The sequence below is a fragment of the Callithrix jacchus genome, chromosome 14 (assembly GCF_049354715.1).
Source record: "Callithrix jacchus isolate 240 chromosome 14, calJac240_pri, whole genome shotgun sequence".
NCBI lineage: Eukaryota > Metazoa > Chordata > Mammalia > Primates > Cebidae > Callithrix > Callithrix jacchus.
In genome coordinates, this window is record NC_133515.1 from 75,209,627 (window position 1) to 75,232,471 (window position 22,845).

Consider the following 22,845-nt stretch of genomic DNA (forward strand, 5'->3'; position numbering starts at 1 on the left):
CGCCCAACCTAAGTGAAATGAAGCAATTACTGTCTTAATAAGAGTCTTTTTTTTTTTTTGAGACGGAGTTTCGCTCTTGTTACCCAGGCTGGAGTGCAATGGCACGATCTCGGCTCACCGCAACCTCTGCCTCCTGGGTTCAGGCAATTCTCCTGCCTCAGCCTCCTAAGTAGCTGGGATTATAGGCCCGAGTTTTATTAAAACAAGTTTTCATCTGTCCTTCTGGGTAGGGCGACCTGTTGACACAGCTAAACGACATAGGAAAACACACCCAGATTAACAAGAAGGCAGTCATTTAATGCAGAAATCCAGTTAACATAAAGAGACAGAGGTTGAACAACAGATAGGTCTTCAAACAATACTGCATAGTGTCACGAGTTAGCTCTTAAGTACGTTTGTTCTGTTTATCTTATTATTTCGATTCCAGTATAAAGACAGAGAAGAGACTTCAATTAAAAAAAAACAATAAGGCAACAGAAGAAGAATCTTCCTGTGACAAGGAATATCCACAAATAATGCATAAATATTTGGTGCTGACACAATGAGACACCATCAGGACAAGTTCTGAAGAGGCTGCATTAAAATTTAACAAGCATGATACAACGACAAGAAAATTATACTCGCTTTGTTACGAACCCTTTTGCAAATAGAAATGACTTTCAGGTAATTGTTATATACAAACTTTCTGAAATAAATGGAAATCATACAAATTTTTCCATTGCAGTTTCTTCTTTCTCTATACCTAGAAATGTCCCATGGCACTGCTCCCTATTCTCACAGTCAAAGCATAAATAGTCATTAAAGCACTTGAATCCACAGTAGTCTTGTCCTTAGAAAGGTTGGGAGGTTTTGCATGATTTTCTATCAGTAATCCAGAAAGGGCTGGCAGGCAACAGGTTGGAATGTAAAAGACTGCTTTGTGCTTGGAATCCTGAACTCCACGCCATTCCCCTCAGGAGTCACCCGCACTGTGGACAGGCCCGGTGCGGACAGTCATACCGTGGAGTCTCTGCCAGACTTTAGCTGTGCAATCTTGGTCCGGCTAATAAACGGGTAAGCGATGCAGAGACCTCCAGCTGCCACAATAAAGCCTAAACTGCACCAGGCGCAAAAGATGGACCAGCTGTAACCATGTTCCACATCAGCAGGCAGGCTATAAATGAGCTTCGGGAGCCGGTTCAAATCATAAGAGATACTGGCAGCATAAGTGCAGAGGGAAATGGTGCAAAATATCCCTATAAATAATACAAAGAGAACAGAATGATTAGTTACAGTTTTGCCTGTTACAAGGCAAATGCCAGACAGGCCTTTATGAAAATCAGGTCAGCCAGTGAAGCAGTCACTCCAAATTTGCAAATGATCCACAATTCCTTTACTTGAATTAATTCATTCGACAAACATTGGCAAAACTTCTGTGTGCCAGACCCTACACTAGGGATTGGAGACAGAGAAGTGAAAAAGAAAATTCTGTTAACTTGAATTATTCAGAACTATCTAATTTGAATGGTATGTATTTTTTTAAGAATTAAAACAATTTTTTTATTCTTAAAAACAATTCAATGAGGCTGGGCACAGTGGCTCACACCTGTAATCCCAGCACTTTGGGAGGCCGAGGCAGGTGGATCACGAGGTCAAGAAATCGAGACCGTCCTGGTCAACATGGTGAAACCCCATCTCTACTAAAAATACAAAAAATTAGCTGGGCATGGTGGTGCGTGCCTGTAATCCCAGCTACTCAGGAGGCTGAGGCAGGAGAATTGCCTGAACCCAGGAGGCAGAGGTTGCGATGAGCCAAGATTGCACCATTGCACTCCAGCCTGGGTAACAAGAGCAAAACTCCGTCTCAAAAAAAAAAAACAATTTAATGAAAGTTCTATTTTTAAGACAAAAACTCCTACAATCACTCAAATTGAGCACAAAATAGTTTTCATTTTCCTTTGCTCTCCACCTAATTTCACACACTTATACTGTTGTAATCATTATAGAAAATCCGCTTTCTTTTTCAATTAACATCATAAATATTTATCATGTCTTAAATAATATTTTAGATGAACTCATACAAGTGGCTAAATCATTTTTGTTAAGGCAGAGTCTGACATATACCAGGACCTCAACAAATGGAGTTTTTCAATGAATGAATGCTTTTAAATAGCATAAATTAAGTCCAGCAATTTGGAATTGATGTAAAATAGCTGAGTAAGGAGATCATCCACTTCAACCGCTCAAAATGGAGGCAATTGGAGCAACATAAGGAAAATGGACAGACCCAAAAGTTTGCTTTTTAGACCAATGCATGTGTGGGTAATTTTCCTTCTGCAACACTAAAAGCAGAACTGATTTTTAAAATTCCTCATAAGCCCCAAACACAGGATTTTTAGTGCTCATGTCATGTGGATATAGGTGCTTCTATTCCACCACAATGAACCCTCAAGATGCTCCTTTTGGATGAGCAGAGGATCAGAATGTGGTGAGTAATAAAAACAGAAACTGGCACCCAGTCGAGCATCAGAATGTCCAGTTCTGTTCTGAATCCTACACATCTCTTCTTCATAGTCAGGTTTATCCCTGTGTACAATGGAGACAGCATTTATTGGCTAGAAAATTCCTTTGGCATCCTTAGGGTTACATGTATCATCTCCACTGGAAAGAGACACAGATTTTGAAACTGAAAAGAGAGAGCTAAAAGTAGCAAATTACCTCTCCGACCCCCATCCCAAAGCCCCCTGCCCCCAACCTGCCACTCTTTTTTAACCTATAGCTTTGAAGATTAGAAACATTAGCAGAAAAACAAATTCATAGCAGGCAGCAATTTGGAGGAAAGGAAGGTCACGTTAATGCCATCTTTAAAGTGTTAGAATTCTGCCTCCATGTATATCACGTAAGAGCACACTGCCTGAATCTTTTTCCAAGTGTGCATTTAGAAAATAAAGGTTCTGAATTAGAAGGACACTTGATCTGAGATAATTTTATATTTTCTACTCTTTGCTTCATGCGGCACTTAAACTCTAAAGTAATTTTGTTTTACTAAAAAGGATAAAATCTTTTCTTCTGACTTCTTGCTCCAATTTATTATAGCAAACATACCACTTTGAGTTCTCAAGGAGAAAAATCAAGATGGAAATAATTCTCTCATAAAGTAACGGACCACTCAAAAAAGAAGACTCCACTTCTCTCAAACCTTGTGAAAAGCAAATGTTCTCACATCTACACAAATGTTTTCACTGGCACCAAAACAAAGGCAATTTTTATATATAACAAGGCCTTTTTAATAAATACTGGTAATAGAACAATAGGCAGTTAGAAAAAATAATCTTTGAAGCATCAACAAGTAAAATAGAATAGAACAATGACCTCTTCACAGGAAAAACCATGTTATTCTGCATGTAGTTGTTTGCACACAGCCGAATGCCTAAAAACAAGCATTTTTACAAGTAATGCGGTTTTAATGACCTAGGAAAGCTTGAGTTCAAACCTAGACTTTAAGCGTCCTTTGATGTCCAAATGCATTGGGTGGGATGTGAGAAGTAAGTATTCTAGTTTCCAGCTCTGCTAAACACTATGCAAACTTGAAATTCCTAACCTCTCTGAGCCTTGGTTTCTTCATCTAGGGAAAAAAGAATGGGAGATTTGATTACTGAAGTCCCTAAAAGTATCACATTTCTGTGATTCTGTTATTCCAAAATGAGACATGAAACAAGAATATTTATTAAAACTTCCTAGTGAATCTAGTACTCAGCTTAGCAATTAAATGAAAATGGAATGTCCAATGTATTTATCTTTCTTATATACTCCCTTTGATTTTACACTTTACATTTATTTTGTTACCTCCTCTCCCCTGCCAAACCCATGAAATTGCTTTTGATGACCTGAATACCATCATTGCACCACCGGTTCATACTGAATAGAAAATAATGACAAGAAACAATCTATTCTGAGGCCTTAACCAGAATGATTTCTCTCTGCCCTCAATGTCATGAACAGTTGTGCTTTTCCTGGGGAATTGATTTGTGCATACCTCATGGACACTGTGAATGATGTCACTAGTAGAATTTTTCTTTGACCAAGTTGCCAGAGCACTGAAGCTCCCTAAAGCTTAATCTATAGCCCACCATGAGCAAAAGTATGGGATTCCATGGCATGCTTTTTGCTTCTAATTTTACTCTTGGATCCATGTTGCTTTGGAAACCTGATGGCCCCTTTGTCTTACTTTATTTATTTGTATTAATTTAAGTGGCATCTCTATGCCAGTTAAGTTTTTTTGGAACAGGGCATGCATCAAACTTTGATTCAGACTTGTTTTATTTCTTGTTGCCTTTATTCACTCAGCTGAGCATGGTGGAGAGAAGACTTATCTGCCCATAAATATGTCCCCTTTCTGTCCATCCCCCTTCCCACAAAGGCCCCCATAGCTAGCTCTTCTGTAACACCTCTTCTCCTTCCAAAGTGCTCTCGAAGTTGTTCTTAGTAAGACAAAAGCAGGGCAGGAAAGAATGACAAGAAAAGCTTACCTAGGAGCTCTTCTTTTCAGAGCCTCACATTTCTAAGAATGTTTGCACATATATAGCTGCCAGCGCTATGATTTGTGAGATGGGCAGGAGAATGAGAGTACATGGAAATGTACTAACAGGAGACAAAGCATTGTTTCCAACATTTCCAACAAGCTTTTGTAAAAGAAGCCTAACCCAGTCAAGACATTTTTAAAAACAAGACAGAAAAATCCTAAATTCAAAGACATCAAGAAAAAGTTTGTTTGAAATGATAAAAACATTCTTACTGTCGCTGGGTTAATAGTTTTAGGTCAGTGTTGAGAGTGCGGGATTCTATTTTAGGTTTCACATGCACATCTTATAGTACTCATAGGTATGAGTTTTTCAGAGCTGCTGTAACAAAGTACCACAGACTGGGGGTGGCTTAAACAACAGCAATTTATTTTCTCACCATTCTAGAGGCTACAGTCTAAGATCAAGGTGTCAGTGGGATTGGCTTTTTAAACTGAGGACTCTCTCCTTGGCTTGTCAATGGCCATGTCTCCCTGTGTCTTCACACAATCTCTCCTCTATCACCACAACCAAATCTCCTCTTCATATAAGGACACCAGTCATTTGGGTTAGGGCCCATCCGTATCACTTCATTTTAACTTAATTTTCTCTTTAAAAACTCTATTTTCAAATATTGTCACATTCTGAGGTAGGAGACAAAGACATCAACAAATGTATTTGGGGGTACACAACTCAGCCCACACATTGCACATGTGTGCATGCGTGCATGTGTGTGTGTGTGTGTACTCATGATAAAGTATAGTTTTTTATAGGTTTTAGCAAGATTGTACTATTTTAAGTGTTATTCAATAAGTTACTCAACAATTATTGGTCGAGTGTCTACCATGTCCCAAACCTAGTTCTGGTATATTAGAGATAGTTTAGTTTCGTGAGTTTTTTTGGTCACAGCTGGACTTGGTTCAACACTGATGTGGTCAGGAACCTCGAGTATTCTTTCCACTCCACTTCCCTGTCTGCATCTCAGGAAAAGGCCATAGAGATCTCTTAGACCCCCCATAAGTTCTGTGTGGGGTCCAACAGAGGTGAGCACATGGAGTCAAGAAAACCTGAACAAAACTGAATTCTCTGATATATTGAGTTCTACCAACTTAACAGCCAGTTCATTGCAAATGACCCCAAGTAGGGATTACCTATGTAGCAAGTTATTTCTGATAATGCTGCATTTTCATGGGCAGCAATCTAATTAATGCAAGGTATGTAAAAGGAGTATGGAAGGATGAATAAGGTTATTACCTCTGCATTCAGAAAGTTTAAACTCTAATGGTCCTTCCTGATGCTCCATGGGGAGAAAGGTGGCTTCTCCTCCATTCTGAGGCTTTCCTTTCCTTTACACCTCTCCCCTGCCTAGCTGATACTCTTCAGCCAGCCGGCGGCCCCCAGACAGAAAGAGAGGTTCCTGAGTCCCGAGCTCAGTCCTGACTACTGCTGGCAGCATCTTCAAAAAAGTGAATAAATTACTGGTTTCCTGACAAGCCCTGCAAGCAACTACTTTTCTTATAAAATATTAAAAGGTTTTCTGCCAATATTCCTAATTAGCAGAAACCACAATATCACAGAATTACAAGGCTAGAAGGGATCTTTTCAGATCAGGACAGAAGTAAATTCATGCTACCATCCCCACATCGTCAATCTAATTTCTTACCCTAAAATCATGGTGCCGGATGGTTAGATGTAATTAGGGTAATGGGGCCCATTCTTTTGACCACCGTTTTTTAATATGCTTATAAGGCTGAAAGGAGTGGAAGTTGCTTCACCCTGTTTAGCCTGCTTGATAAATAATGTAACTATAACACCCAAAGCCATAAACATTGATTTTTTTTTCCCCCTACTCATTCGAAAGATGGCCTGCCCATCGTTCTGGCCTCTTTGGTCTTCCATCAAATGCCTCATGCTAGTTTTCACACAGATTGCTTAAAAAGCCATTCTTATATTGTCCTAACTGACTGCCAGACCTAACAGAGGGAAACAAACTTTTAGCCACACACGCACAAAATGCAATTCCTAAATCCCAAAAGTATCTGATCTTTTCTGAAAGATTGAAGCAATCTCTTTAGTGACAAATCCTGGCCTGGTCTGACATAGGCTATTCTAGTTCTCATTGATTCCATCTAATGTGAATATTCATATGTTTAGCTACAGAAATGTTAATGTATTTGATTTCAAGATGCCACCCCACACCTTGCTGAGGGTGTTAAATAACACAGGATATATGTACCATGTTACTCTTCTAAAATAAACTTTTTTAAATCCTGAATTAAAAAACAAATATGGCCCCCCCGGATATAGAAAAAGTATCATGGACCTGTAGTTTCAGGACATAATCAATGGATAATCTAGATAATTCAATACACCTGCTATGGCGGAGTCTTCTTTTTTTATTTGGATTCATTGAAACAAAAGAACCAATAACCCAGTGAGGATGGGTGTTAACTGTCCCTGGAGCTCTGCTAGGGCTGCCTGGACAGTCTCCTCTGTCTCTGCTGTCAGGAAGGGAGTGTTTCACACTGTGTGTGATCTTCCAATTGGCCACTCAAGGCACAGCCTTGAAGGTGAATGCACTGGGTGAGCAGTGAGTCCCCCACCAAGGGAGGCTCAAGCTTTATCCAATATTTAGGACTCCTGGTGCATTAAAAAATAATAAAAATCCTACAATAGAGACATAAAAATGTTTGTACCAAATAAACTTTTAAAACATTTATATTTATAACTTAAATTATAATGAGTATAATTATGTTATTATATCCATCTAATAGAATGCATTGCTTAATAGTGTAGGTGGAAATATTCATTCACAGTACACTGAAAGCAGTATAGTCTAGTAATGGGTAGAAGCTTAAAGCTGGAAGATGAGTCTTATTCCCTCAGTCTCCTCTGTAGGCTTCTGTGCCTGTGTGTGTGACCTCAGAGGGTGTGGCATCCAAAGTCTAAATTGGAGGCCCATGAGGGCTGAGCAGCCTGCCTCTGGCCCTCTGGGAGGAGCCCTGCATGGCCCCAGGGAAGAGGAAAGGGGGTGAGACCTGGCTCCAGAGGTGCATCAACAGTCAGCAGGGCTGCTGTGTCACATGTGGTAATCAAGACCTGTCTGCATGCAGTCAATAAGGAAAAAGATCATTCCAAAGTTTCCATTTTAACCGCCCAAACTGTCACATGGTTGATGTTCTTCATTCGAAGGTTTAGCTAATAAGTTCAGGCAGAGAATGAAGATGGCAGAGCATTAGAAGGGGCTAAGTTTAGCATCAAAACTGTGGGACGGATGCTGACTTGAGAGGCTGAGGATGTTCTACTTAATTAAAAATGAATTTTTTAACCTTTTTTGCTCTCATCTCCTGCTACTGGATGTGAACGTTCTACCGCTAATTTATTGCATGCTATAGACTGACATGGTTGTCTCAGTGTTTGCAAAGGAAATTCCAAGGCATTATTTGTAGTAACAAAAACAAAACAAACCTCCCTAAATCCCACGGCAACAGAAGAGGTGGATCCAGCATAGCATAGCCACATCATGGCTCCTCTTCTCCCCTCTTCCATCCCCTCCCCTTTCTTCTCCTTCCTTTTCCTTTCTCCTTTTTTTTTTTTTTTACAATGAAGCAAATGCATGACAAGATTTGGTCCAGAATAAGGGAACTATTTAAACCAGGTTGTTTTATTTTTAGGTAATGAGGTCTTAAGTAGATTACCCCTTCATTCCAATAAGGTTGTTTGGGCAACCAAAACAAACAGGACAATGTTAACAATGTTAGTTTGTATCTGTTAGTCCTTCAGAGCTGGTCATCAAACTCCAAGGTCATTGTCTGAGTTTTTGTTGGTGGTGGTGGTGGTGGTGGTGGTGCTGGTATCTGTTGTTGCGGCTATTGTTTTGCTTGTTTTGATGTTGCCAAACAATTACATAGGAACTTCCCATGCTCGATCCTGAGGACTCCTGAGCTCCTCTGGTCCAGAGATACAATCCACACATGGATCCAAAATAAGGGCTGAGAACAGGGAGAGGTGGCACTGGCCCAAAAAACTCCTGGCTCTCCTCTGTGCCACCTGCAACTGAACCTCCAACTTCCTTTCATTTAAAACAAGACTGGCCCCTTGGCCTCCCAAAGAGCACTCAGTAGGCTTTCATGGTCTTGCAATTTATTTTAGTGCTAACAATTGTTTTATTTGCTAAGAGCATACTAAACTATTCAGGCAGTACATATATTTAAAGTATCCTTTAAAAACTACTCCTGCTGAGGCTTCTGTCCACTCCAGAGCATTCCCCATTTTCCTGATGAAGGGATGTGCTCTGGGGCCTTTCCAGGCTTGGGAGACAACACATCTGCACCTCTTTGGTATATATGGAGACAAGCGTCAGAGAAATGGGGGCTTAAATAAAGGGAGAGAAGAAAGTGGGAAAGATTTTTAAATAACCACTAAGCCCCAGGAGAGGCACAAAGGAATCCTTGGTGCAGCATAGTCCTCTCTGATTCTTTGCTGCCCTCATCTGCTTTACTCTGTAAGTTGGATTTATCTCTTGGGCAGGAACTCAGTGGCGGGTCTTGAGGGTCCAAATCCTCCTCCCAAATCTCAGAAACTAACATTTTAGCCTCCCTGTGCCACAGTCCTGGTGGCCACTGTGTATTCACCAAAATCTGGAAAACCTAAATTGGTTTTCTGCTCAGAACTAGGCAGGATCCATGTGACTCCTGAATGTTCCAAGATGCTGGTGATGACGCCCCACATTCCAGATCACTGTCAATTGCAGCACCACTTCGTGGAGTGGGACAGGGGCGTGTGGGAGTTAGAAGGAAGGATCCCTACCTGCGAAGTGGGCTCCTTAAGGCCGCGGGGCAGACGACCATGCCAGAAGCCAAAGCACCCCCTGCCTGTTAGTTCTCAAAAACAGTCAGAAAACAGTGTCAGCCCTGGTGGGGTGTGGCTGCCTTCTGTTAATACAGGCTTACTGAAGTGACCCATCACAGTGAGAAGCACTAGAAAATCTAGGCATGGTCACTTGAGGAATAGAACTCCAGGCACGTGGAAATAAGCCTATTTAAAATGGCTATCTGGGGCAATATTAGTTCTGTTCTGTTGCTGAGTATACTTTGTGAAACTGTTAATGCCCAGTTAGCTTGGCATTCACTAATCATTAATACATGAGTTTTTTGTGGAGGAGGAGAAGAAAGAAAAGATTTCTTCCCTGGACCTACCTTCGGTCCGTGTTAGCCATCAACTCAGCACCTGTCACCTTTTTAGACAAAACTACCCTTTAGTTGTTAGTCAAAAAAATCCTAGCCTTGTCTCCACACCCCGACCCCTTCAAATCCCTTGTTTAAACATCAAGTTACTCCTTTGCTTCAAACCTCCTAGTGGCATCTGTCACCCTTAGCTTCAAATCCAAACTCTTCACCATGACCAACAAAGCCCTGAAGCTTTGGCCACTGCCCACTGCTCCCACCTCATGTGATACTATCCTGTCCCTTGCCCCCTCCAGCCCCACTGACTGCTTCTCCCAGGATTGGCGGTTTCCTCTGTCTGCTGCTCTCTGCCCACCACTGGCTGCTTCTCACCAATCAGCTCAGAAATTGCCACCTCAGCAAGATCTTCCCCGAGCTCCTATTTCACCCTGTTTATTTTCTTCACAGCTTTTTATCACTACCACAAATCATTGTTTATGTCTCTCCACAATAAAAATGAGCAAGGATTTTGCCTGCCTTATTCATTGTGTGTCTTTAGCACCCAGAGCAGGGCCTCATATATAGTAAGTCCTCAAAAGATGTTTGTGGAGTAAAATGAACGAGTGTTGTGTATGTATAAATAACACCATCACTAAGGCATGACCTTTGAATTGGCATCTAGTGGGCGATGAGTTGTGCTGATCTATCCCTCTCTATCTTTGAGGGTACCTCATAAGCAGTGGCCCATGTTTGCCAAGAGTCCAGGCCAGGGTTTGAGGCACAGTATGAAAGAAGGAACAGAAGGCTGGGCATGGTGGTTCTTGCCTATAATCCCAGCACTTTGGGAGGCCGAGGCGGGTGGATCACCTGAGGTCAGGAATTCAAGACCAACTGGGCCAACATGGTAAAACCCCATCTCTACTAAAAATACAAAAACTAGCCGGCTGTGGTGGCACATCCCTGTAGCCCCAGCTACTCGGGAGGCTGAGGCAGGGGAATCACTTGAACCAAGGAGGCAGAGGTTGCAGTCAGCTGAGATCATGCCACTGCACTCTAGCCTGGGCAACTAAGTGAAATTCCATCTCAAAAAAAAAAAAGAAGGGATAAAAAAACAGACTGGGCTCATATAGAGATTAAACCCAAGGCACTTCTGTCTAACCTACTAACAGGCCACAGTGGGGATATGGAGGCTGCATTTTTCACACTGTTGTTTTCCTTAAATTCTGTATTTCCCAGCAAAGCCAAATGACCTTCTGGTTGCTTTTCTAACAGTGAAAACAAAATTAACAGGGAGATAACAAAGCCACACTAGCTAGTAGCACGCAGAGCAGCCTTCACCTTGGCTGGGACAGATGGCCCGAGGCATACAGCCTACCTGTCATGAGGAACAGGAGTCCAGCCACGTGCTGGGTCAAGCTTTCCTCCCAGAAGAAACTGACCGTGGCCACGATGCAGCCGCAGAGAAGGACAGCTACGGCCATGCCCAGGAAACCAGCAGTGATTCTTCTTAAATCTAATCCCAAAACAGACACAAACATTCACAATCAGAATCAGGAACGTTATTAAAAATTAGAGAATTAGAGCTTTGTATAGATGGTGCAAATTAGTAAGTTTCATGGATGGGCTTAGAGCTTACAGGGTGAGGAGGTTTAGGCAATACTCTTCCCAGGTATTCCATAAGAGGACACATGGCGTGTAACCGATGGAGGCTCAGACTCTACCCTCTGAGTCCACGGAGAGTCCACACCAAGTGGGGGATAGAGTAGAGGACAAGCCCAGGATAGACCTGAGTAACAGATGCCAAATTACTTACTAAACCAAGAGCAAGGTAGGTTTGAGAAATATCTCTGTTAGCCTTAATGGAGCAATAGAAATGTAGTCTAACCAAACACCACCTGTATCCCCAAAACTATTGAAATTTTAAAAAGAAAAAGAAAGAAGGAATTGTAGGTTACCACCATAGTAATGGCTGTACGTAATGTGGCTTGGGAGGAAGAGCCTAAAAAGCTATTGTAGGGTTTTATCTGATCACTACAAATGCCAATTATTTAATTCTTCATCTACATCTATTGCCTATTTTCTAAAACAATTTGAGAAAGTGGAGGCAACTGTGGTGACTGGAACAGTGGTATAAAGTGCACATAGGTTACGTGTGCTCATAAACACCCTTTCCTCCGAAACATCTGCTCGTAAATGCCTTCCTCCTTAAAGCATAGGTCCCACAGCCTGGGCATCCATTTTCCCAGGTGAAGGAGGTAGTGTTCTCACAGGACGAGTCTCCACTGTATGCCCAACTGTCAAGTTTGGTCTATGGCAAAACCACAACTGTGACCACTGAGCCAGAAACCCGGCTCTTTCCCCACCTCCCCGGCCAAACCAAAAGGTAGGCTGACTACCTGCATCTGGACATACTTTGCCTTGAATTGCTAAACCAGTCTCATTGCCTACCTTCTGGCTATTTTACTTTTTCTATCCCTTCCTTCTTTTTTAAAAAAAAAAATACTTTTGAATCTTTTTTATTTACTTTGCAGCTTCATCTCAAAGAATTTCTTTTTTTAAAAAAAGCTAACTTTAAAAATTGTTAGCTAAATTTCAATCATCATTCTTAAAACAACACATCCCAAGCACACATCTGCTTCCCCAAGGCCAGGTAACAGGCCTGGGCAAATGCTCGTGGATCATGCAGACCTGTGTACACATGGGGCCAAGACAAGGTGCACATTACACTGTTTGACGTGTGGGCTGCTCTGCTAAAGTGAAATTGCCCAGGCAGCCATCACTTGATTGCGTGTTTGTATGGCTACGGGGTATCTTAGGGGTGACTTCATGGAAGATGGATCACAGTAGCTTCCAGTCTTGCTCTTCGCATCTTAGCCACACAGAGACCATCCCTTTTTTAAAGGAGGATTTCTCATTTCCGGCTCAGAGCACCCAAATTAAAAGAGTATTTCTGCCTAGAAGAGGAAACGTGGACACCAATGAACAAGGGGCCAGGAACAGTGATAATTTAAAGATGCTGAGTTTAATATTAAGAGTATAAGGAGCTTTTGAGACATCCACATCTGAGCAGGGAAAATGTAATAATAATTCAGTCACTATTATCTTATAGCCTACCAAATTTCCAGTGATTTGAGTGACAGTCTATTTTCTGTGACTATGAAAAGGCACAAGGTTCAGATATAATCCACATGGGATTTGCATTAGTACCAGTCATGTTAAGCTTATCCAGTAAATGTGCTACAGATCACCAAGTGTGACTTTTTAGAAACAGACATGCACGAGACTGCTAAAAGCATCTTTCCATGAGAACTCCAGAAAGGATTAAAAAAAGAATGCTCGGATATTGCCTTACTGGGCAATCATGGGTACAAACTATTAAAGAGCTAAGGTTCTGTTTCAGGCCCCTATGATGATCTTTTCTCCCCTGACCTGAACCAGTAACTATGTGGCTCTCTAGAAAGATGATTAAGTCTGAAAGTGGCTAGTCATAATATGTATAATATTAGACCACTGCTCTGGCAATATCATAAGAGCTATGTGCTTGAGATTCAGAACAACACCTTTTAATCCACAGAGAGATTTACTTACAGAATGAGACTCTGATTATTTGTCTACAATGGCTTTGGCCACCAAACAAGGTCCTGAAGTCCTCGTTACTTATTTTATTGGAAAATAACAATGTCCATCTCTGATGGGGGCAAGGACCAAAAAACATTCACTGTAGTTTTTTGTTTGGGGGAGCTATCTATCACCAGGCAGCTTAAATCAATAGTTTTTAGGTAACTATCAGCCCTCTTTAGTTTCACACTGCAGGATCCTTTCTAGAATTTCACATTTTCCTGACAGTGAAAAAGAGTAGTTCCTTTCATTGAGATGTAGACACCCTCTGAGAAAATTATGACATACACTCATAAAGGTATTTTAGCAGAAATACAAAGGTCTGAGATAAACACAGTAGCTAAAATAAATATCGTACATACAAAACAAAAATAAGAGCACCTGAGGTATAATCTCCTTGATTTACTAAGACAAGGGGTACAGCAGGTCCTTACACCCAACGACTCAGCAAACAAAAGATTCAGTAGGCAGCTGTATACAGATGCCAGCAGGGCAGACTATCTCACAGGGACTCATACCAGGTTTCCACACATTTTATTTTTAAGTAAGCTGTGTCCACAGCATAGTGAAATGATCCTCTGAGTCTCTGACCACATCTGATTGGGCCCAGAGGCTCTCAGAGGGTAAGAATAACATCATTCTGACCAGATGTGAGAGGGGTGGTAGGACTTTCGTTCAGAAAGACACCATTTCCTCTCTGAACCTGTCTTGGAAATACTTACGAAGCAGGTGCCACTCATCTTGCTGTATGGTCTTGGTTAAATTAAAAGGAATGTTTCGTAAGCGGATGGGCTGAGAAAAATGGTACTTGATGGCCGTGCATCTCTGCGCAATACCTTGAAGGAAATAAGAAATGCAATTTACGAGTCTGCTTATTTGTAACAGAATTCTGAGACCTGAGGCAGAATAATGTAACCTAACCTGGACTGAATGGAAGAGGGGATAAGAATCTCTTGATTCAGAGCAATAAAAACATAAAACATAAAATAATGTTAAAATCAGGTTTCATTTTTTAATGTATTAAATTGTATGAGGATCTATACTCCCCTAATTGTTTTCCAGTACAGAGTTTGTTTTACCTAAACACAAAATTCCTCAAGGAGAAATGACCTAAAAGTACATAGATGGTTGGGAAGATCAGCTTAGAATTTTAAATTAACACAAATAAATCACAGATCTGAATCTGATCCAGTCTCAAACTTTCAAATGGATAGCCTCAAGAAGTTCATTGGGAAGTGTGTTATTTGGAAACCAGAAGACATTTTTCTATAAAGATAACCTTCCACATGGTTTAGGTGGTGATTATATCTCCAGACAACCCTCAAAAGCCTATTTAACCCTAGTGCAGCTGATGTCATTCCTTAACACCATTATTCAGACCTGAATTCCAGATCTCGAGGAAAAGGGTAGGGTAATAATGAAAGTAGGAACAAGAAAGAAATAATTTTCCTCCCCTATCTGGATATGGCCAGCCCTAGGCACAATATTTTGATATGGGCAGGTGTACACATTGATTCATCTAGTACACTCTCTACCTCCTCACACCCACCCCACACACCCATGTTTTACTGCATAAATTAACATGGGTCCATTCATCTCTTCTCCTAAAGACTTCTGAATTTCATGAAAACCATCTACTCTGTCTCAAAATTTAAAAAACATATAAAATGTTCTTCTCTCATTTAAAATCATCTTGGCCAGTTGTTTGGATAAATGCAATCCGATTGAACTAATATTTTTTAAAGGTGTGAATGAATGTTAGTCCTTTAACTCTGGCAGCTGTTTAAAAAAATCCTAATAGATGCAAATGAATCTCTAATCGGTGGAATCTGTGTGCGTATAAAAGTGAAATTTTAAAAAGATTAGACGGTGAAAGGAAGAGATTAATACTTAAGCACAGTTTGCATCATGAGCCAGTCAGTCCCTCCTGTGAATATTCCTAACAGGATCATCTTCCCTAAGGAGTTTCTCAGATATTAGTGTACGTAAGAATCACTTACATGGCTTGTTAAAAATGTAAACTCCTGGACCTCACCCCAGATATACTGAATCAAAAGTTTTGAGATGGAGCCAGGAACCTGAATTTTAACAAGCATCCCAAGTAATTCTGATGCAGGTAGTCCTTGAATCTCGTTTTGAGAAAAACTACCCAAACTATCTCTGATTTTTGGAAGCTTTTTCTTTCTAATGAAACCACACATTTTCTTAAAATTCGAAGTTCTTTTTTTTTAATTTGTTTTTTCAACATAAGCCCCATGGCAGTGGTTGTGAGGTCTAAGGCCTTAAAGGTAGCTGTTTGCATATTAGTTAGCTGTTTATACAGCAGGAAATGTCTGTACTTCCAAGGGGCAAACAATATGGTATGAGAACAATGACAGGTAAAGGACCACAAATGCAGCTTACATTTGTAATTTTCCAAAACTATCATTCCATTTGATACTTATCAGACTGGCCTTGAGGCTCTGTAAGCAGGAAGTGAAAGCTATGGCAGAGATGAAGGCATACTCAACATGCACATAGACCCCACTGGCAAAGACTGGAAGGTTTATTGGCTCTAGCAGGCTAAGAACATTTCTGTACAATCATTAGTTTACCACTAAGCTAATGAAGCAGAGACTTGTGGGGCCTCCTATGACAAAGAATGCAGACCTCATAGGATTCGTCCAGGGAAGCCACTAAAGGAACACCACCACCAACAGTAAAAACAATAATCAACCCTGGAGAGGGGCAAGAATCTAATTTTAGAGTTGCCATAGTGTGTTATTTAAAATGCCCACTTTTCAGCAAAAAAGTACAAGACATGCAAAGAACAAGAAAAAAATGTAATCAATAGAAGTTGTCACTGAGGGAGCCCAAATATGGACTTACCTTACAAAGACTTTAAATCAGCTATTTTTAAATATGTTCAAAGAAGTAAAGAAAACCATATCCAAAGAACTAAAGTATGAGAGTGGTGTTTCACTAAATAGAGAATATCAGTAACATGACAGAAATATTCTTGAAAAGGAAAAAAAAAAGAAATTCTGGAGTTGAAAAGTATAATAACTGAAAAGAAAAATGCACTTAAGAGGCATAAAAAAATTTTTGAGATGGAAAAAAAAGCAGCAAACTTGAAGATAGGCCAATTGAGATTATCTAGTCTGAGAAAAATAAAGAAAAAAGGACGATTTAAAAAATGGTCAGGTCTCAGAGACTTGTGAGCCACCACCACAAGCATAATGAGAACTGCAGAAAGGAGGAAAGAAAAAGGAGCAAAAAAGAGTATTTGAAGAAATAATTGCCAAAAACGTCCCAAATTTCATTACAAACATGAATTTCTGTATCTAAGAAGTTCAAGTAACTACAAACAAGATAAACTCAGAGACCCACACCCAGATGTATGATAATCGAACTGTTGAAAGCCAAAGACAGAGAGAGAATCTCGAAAGCAGCAAGAAAGCAAATTATCATATACACAAAAACAATCTTTGAAAGATTATCAGCTGATTTCTCATTAGAAATCATGGAGGCCAGAAGGGAATAGGATGCACAGAAATAAGAAGACTGTCAACTAAGAATCCCTCCATGCATCAAAGTTATCCTTTGGAAATGAAGAAAAAATTAAGATATTCCCAGCTAAACAAAAACTGAGAGAATCTATCGCTGGCAGACCTGATCTAAAATAAATACTACAAGGAGTCCTTCAGGGTGAAATGAAAGATAACATCTGAACTCATATTTAAAAAACAAAGAGCACATGCAAAGGTTACAACTTAGGTCACCACAAAAGACAGACTAAATGTGTTTTTGTTTGTAACTCTTTTTTTCTCCTATCTGATTTAAAAGACATAAGGCAATAATTATAAATCTCTGTTGATGGTCATGCAATGTGTAAACATGTAATTTGTTTGACAATAATAGTACAGAGGAAGAGAGAGGGGATATAAGAGATATCTGTGAACGCTCCATCCAACAACAGCAAAATACACTTTCTTCTCAAGTGCACATCGAATATTCTCTAGAATAGACCATATGTAGGCAATAAAATAAATCTCAATAAATTTAGAAACATTAAAGTCCTGCAAAGTAAGTTCTCTTACCACAATGCAATGAAATTAGAAATAAATAATAAACGAAAATTTGGGAATTCACAAATTTGTAGAAATTAAGGAACAAACTCCTAAATAACCGACAAGGCAAAGAAGAAATCACTATCACTAGAGTAAATTAGAAAACATTTTGGAATTAATAAAAACAAAATCACAACACACCAAAATTTATATGATACAGCTAAAGCAATGCTTAGAGGGAACTTTATAGCTGTAAATGACTACAATAAAAAAAGATCCCACCTGGAGCAGTAGTTCATGCCTGTAATCCCAACACTTTGAGAGTCTACGGTGGAAGGGTCACTTGAACCCAGGAGTTCAGGATCAGCCTGAGCAACATAGTGAGACCCTGTCTCTACAAAAAATAAACAAAATTAGCCAGGCATGATGGCATGCTCCTGTAGTCCCAGCTACTCGGGAGGCTGAGGTGGGAGGACTGCTTAAACCCAGGAGATGTAGGCTACAGTGAGCTGAGATTGCGCCATTGCACTCCAGCCTGGGTGACAGAGTGAGACTCTGTCTCAAAACAAAAACAAAACCCAAAAGAGCTCAAATCAGTATCCTAACTCTCAACCCTAAAAAAAATAAAACTAGAAAAAGAAAAGCACACTAAGAAAAGAGATTATAAAACTAGGGTGGAATACATAAAACAAAAAATTAAAAACTGAGAAAAATAAACAAAACCGAAATTTGGTTATGCCCATAATCCCAGCACTTTGGGAGGCTGAAGCAGGTGGATCACTTGAGGCCAGGAGTTCAAGACCAGCCTGGCCAACATACAGAAACCCCATCTCTAGTAAAAATACAAAAAATCAGCTGGGTGTGGTGGTACATGTCTGTAATCCTAGCTACTCAGGAGGCTGAAGCACAAAGATTGTTGGAACCTGGGAGATGGAGGTTGCAGTGAGCCAAGATGGTGCCACTGGCACTTCAGCATGGGTAATGCAGCAAGACTGTCTCAAAAAAAAAGAAAAAGGGCAGGAGACTTAAGTTACTAAAATAAGGAATGAAACAGAGGCTATTACAATCTTAGAAAAGTATAGAAAAGCTTAAGAGAACACTGAAAAATTACATGCCAACAAATTCGATAAAACAGATAAAATGGCATATACCTAGAAATATAAAACTCCAAGACTAACTCAAGAAGAAATAGAAAATCTCAATACATCTATAGCAAGTAAAGAAACTGACTTAGTAATTAACTTAGTGAAAACTTGTCACAAAGAAAAGTCCATCACCAGATGACTTCACTGGTAAATTTAACCAAATGTTTAAGGAAGAATTAACAATCCTTCATAGACTCTTCAAAACAAAAAAAATAGAAAATGAAGGAACCTTCCTACTTCTTTCTATGAGGCCACTATTACCCTGATAGAAAAAAACAAAGACATCGCAAGAAAAGGAAATTACATACTATCCCTTATGAATAGATATGCAAAATTCCTCAGCAAAATATTAGAAAACGGAATTCAGCAACATTTGAAAAGGGTTGTACATCATGACCCAGTGGGATTTGTCTCAGGAATGCGAGATTGTTTCAATATATGAAAATCAATTAATGCAATATAGCATATCAACAGAATAAAGGTCAGAAACCACCTGATAATCTCAAAGATGTAGAAAAGGCATTTGACAAAATCCATTTGCTACTCATCAACAACCCTGTGAGCTAAATATAGAAGGTATTATTAACTACACCAAATGAGTAAAACAATCTGAAGCTCTGAGAGTTAAGTAACTAGTCTGAGGACATGGTACAAGGTTGTAACCCAAGCTTTAACATATATGCTCTTACCCAAACTTTACATATTAAATCCTTTTACTCAGAAAAGTTAGCAGCCCTTAGTTTTCTAGAAATACATCTTAATTTTGTGGATACTCAAGCTAGAGTTACTACATGTACTGTCAATTTGAAATAAAAAACAATCTTTCCAATTTCACACCAACATATGCTCTTTTGGAAATAAAGCTGATTCTTAATTGAAGGAGATTGGGTTGGTTACATGGCTGACTTAGTGGCTTCATCCTACCTGCAACTCACAGAAGCTGCTCAATGCTGGAGTGAACCGGGGAGAAACTATTTTCTCAGACTCAAAAGAGCTGGCCTTAGAACAGATTCTGTGCTAGGGAAATGTGTAGTCCCTTTTAAATCACTGCAAATATTCTCAAGGCCCATCTCCTCCTCTGCTCCTTGCTTGTAAAGGGCAGGATCCCAGTGGGCAAGAAAAGTAACAGGAAGGAGATGGCAACTGGCCCAGGGTTCTCCTGCTTCCTCTGCGTGTGCCAGGTATGAGGTAAGTAGTGCACACATCACTAAATCCCCTTTCCTTCTCCATGGGGCTCTCAGGCTAAATTTAAAGTGCCAAGAATTCTGAAATGAGAAGAGAAAGAGGGTAGGGAAAATGATGAGATCTGGGCTGACAGTAGCAAGAAGTACTCAAGAACTCCAAAGAGTGAGGGTCTGGTAGTGAGCCCAGAGCTCCACAGCTGAGTTTGCAAGAAAACGTTCTATGGTCCAGGTGTTCCACTCCCTTGGAAGATGATTAGAGACTTCAGGCAGAATTAGAAAGTGAGAATCAAAGACAGCTCAGCAGCAGTGTTAGAGACCTACCATTAGCTGTTTTATGTCCTTGTTCTTAAACACTTGTTCCACTGTCACAGCAGAAAGTCAGATAGATTTGAAGAGGAAAGCAATATTATTAAGGTTTGGCTCCCTACAGCACACATATTAAATTGACAAAATGAAACAACAAAAATTCTTATAGGAAAAGACCTGTAGTTGCTTGGGAGAACAAATCAAGCAACCAAAGACAAATTAGGCCTTTTTGATAAAAAGACGAGCATACATATATACATGATGGTGGTAAGGATGGAAGTTCCACGCAATGTTATGTTAAGGAATAATTTATACTGTGAAAATCCACAAGGAGGCATTAGATTCCAATTGTTTCAAAGTCACACATGCAAACTTTGAAATTAACTGGCTTTCTGGGCTTAGACAGCAATGAATCTGGCTCTCTGAAAAGGAACACAAAAAGCATGAGCTCATAGTACCAGATGGCATCACACAATGGGGGGAAGAAACATGCAGAGGATTGAAAAGAACAAGTTGTGGTTTATATTTAGTGATTAATTAGCTTCTTAAAGGGCCAAGTAGAGCCACTTTAATGATGATATAAACCATAGAATAAGATATATAAGTATGTGGCAGAGGGGGTGAGAAATGGAGCTTTTTGCCTAGTGAATTTCTGTTATTTCCAATGCTGAATTCCAAGCTAAGTCATAGAAATCCCTACTCAAGGTTAAATGAGGGAGAAACATGAGAAAGATGCTATCAACAGTCATTACTATCAATAATGAGGTGGGCAGTATACACGATGGTTCAAGGCCTTGCAGTCAGACAGACTTGGGTTTGAATCCCAGCTGTGTGACTTGCGGCAAATTACTGTAGCTCTCTGAGCCTTGGTTCCCTCGTCTATAAAAGAGGGGGGATAATGGCAGATACCTCAGTGAATTATGGTTAGGAGTGAAAGAGGCAATTCAGGATCTTAGCATAAGATGTGTGGTCCACGGTAAGCACTCCATGATGTCAGCGTTGGATTATGAGTTCTCTCTTGGCACCCGCCCAATTTGCCATACAGAACCACTGCCACACACCAGGAGTCTGCACCCTAAACGGTCATCACAGATTAACCCAAGTGTACAGAGAAATAAACAGACACATAACAACAGCTGCCTGAACAATGACCCAACCAACAACACTCTTGTTTCCTCTCCATTCTCAAGACTCCCATCACCTCCCTCCTGAAGAATTTGCTAACTGACCTCCTTGCTCAACTCTCAACCCACCCTGCATGCCCCTGCTAGAGAAATCTGCTGTGTGAAGTTTTGGGGCCTCTGGAGGCTCAGGTGCCCATGGGTAAAATGCAAGATGAAAACCTTTACAGTTTTTGTTACATCTACCTGCCTTTTACAGTATCATTAACTTAATATGTGGCTTTAAACTGACTACTCTTAAGTGAGAAGCAGTTTCACTTGCCATGATATAATTATGTATTTGTTTTAAAATTTTGTATTTATTTCAAAATAAAGTGTCTGACACATATAAATACTATATAATTGTTTATTTAAGTGTTTTAATGCTTTGCCATTGTGTGCCAACTTCCACACTGACAAACAGAAGATTAGAAAATCACATGCAGTCCCTCAGAACATGAGATTGGAGTTTTCATTGTCTGGCTCTGTTGAGGAACATACCATTGGGTCCTCCCTGAATCAAACTCAGACTCTAGACCCCTATCATCTATTCCCACTTACAACCTCACTTATACTTACCTGTGACTGGTTCCCAGGGGTTACTTCCCTCCCTCCTGGAGTCGTCCCCTGGCAAGTTCATCCCCATTTCTGTGACCATCCTAGCCTACATCGCTAACTTTAGAACAGTCCAAAAACTACTAATCCCTTCAGGCTCACTGCCTTCGAAAAGCCCTCCCCAAACACTGCAAAGAGAGCTCACTCTCTTTGCTGACTCTATGCTGAAGTTAGAGCCTGAGCCTCACCATCTCACTCTTGATTACTCAGTCTTTGCTACTGCCTAACAGATCAGAACGTCTGCCTTCTCATGAATGTCCCAAGTTCCTTAAGCAGGAAGGCTGTGACTTCTTTTTTCTGGATATACAACATTTAAGAGATATGTCTGAAATTGTATAACTAATTCTTAAGGTTCTCTAGCAGAAAGAGATAATAACAGGCTATACCATTTCTTAAACATTTCAAAGGCAACTTGGAGTTCTTCAGCTGGCCCATGAGCAGAAAAATAAAGAATTCTTTCCCCAGCACACATCCCAGTTTGAAAAGAAAAATCAATCATGGGGTCACAGGACAGGGTAGCAGCCATGTTCTGGTCAGAGATTTGATTTCAGAGCAAAGCAGGGGCTAAGCAGACAAAAGAAAACGCTTTCCTTATCACCTCCCATATTGGGTATAAACAGTTAAACTTGTTAAAATAAATAAACGAAATACAGTAAGTTTAGGGGCTTAACACTGACTTTTGAGCCTCAAATGGCTAAAACCAGTTCCAAAGGTAAATCTCTTGATGACAGAGTTTTCATCATTAGTCTGCAGAACTCAGAGAGATACTAATTAGTAAGTCTAAGCAGCTCTCTCCGATAGAAATACAATGCAAGTCAAAAGAATTTTAAATGTTCTAATGGTCATATTTTTAAAACTAGGTGAGATTAATTTTAACATCTTTTAATTTGACATGCAATCAATACTTTGAAAGCTGTTAATGAGAAATTTTACATAATTGTTCATACTGTCTTCAAAATCTAAATCTGATGTTTTCTGCTTATAGCACCTCTTTTCAGACAAGCGTCATTTCAGATGCTCAAGTCTCATGTGGCTTCCACCCTGGAGAGGGGAGATTGCTAGATG

The 22,845-nt window shown here is 40.1% G+C and overlaps 1 protein-coding gene across 1 annotated transcript in view; it reads right to left on the reverse strand.

Moving 5' to 3' along the window:
- Positions 1 to 276: 276 nt before the first annotated feature.
- TMEM178A (transmembrane protein 178A) overlaps positions 277 to 22,845 on the reverse strand; it is a 53,169-nt gene continuing 30,600 nt past the window's right edge. The window contains exons 2-4 of the mRNA XM_017964392.3: positions 14,044 to 14,157; positions 11,079 to 11,216; positions 277 to 1,235 (exon numbers count right to left, since the gene is read on the reverse strand). Coding sequence (XP_017819881.2) covers positions 994 to 1,235; positions 11,079 to 11,216; positions 14,044 to 14,157 — 494 coding nt within the window. The 3' untranslated portion in view covers positions 277 to 993. The remainder of the gene's footprint in view (positions 1,236 to 11,078; positions 11,217 to 14,043; positions 14,158 to 22,845) is intronic.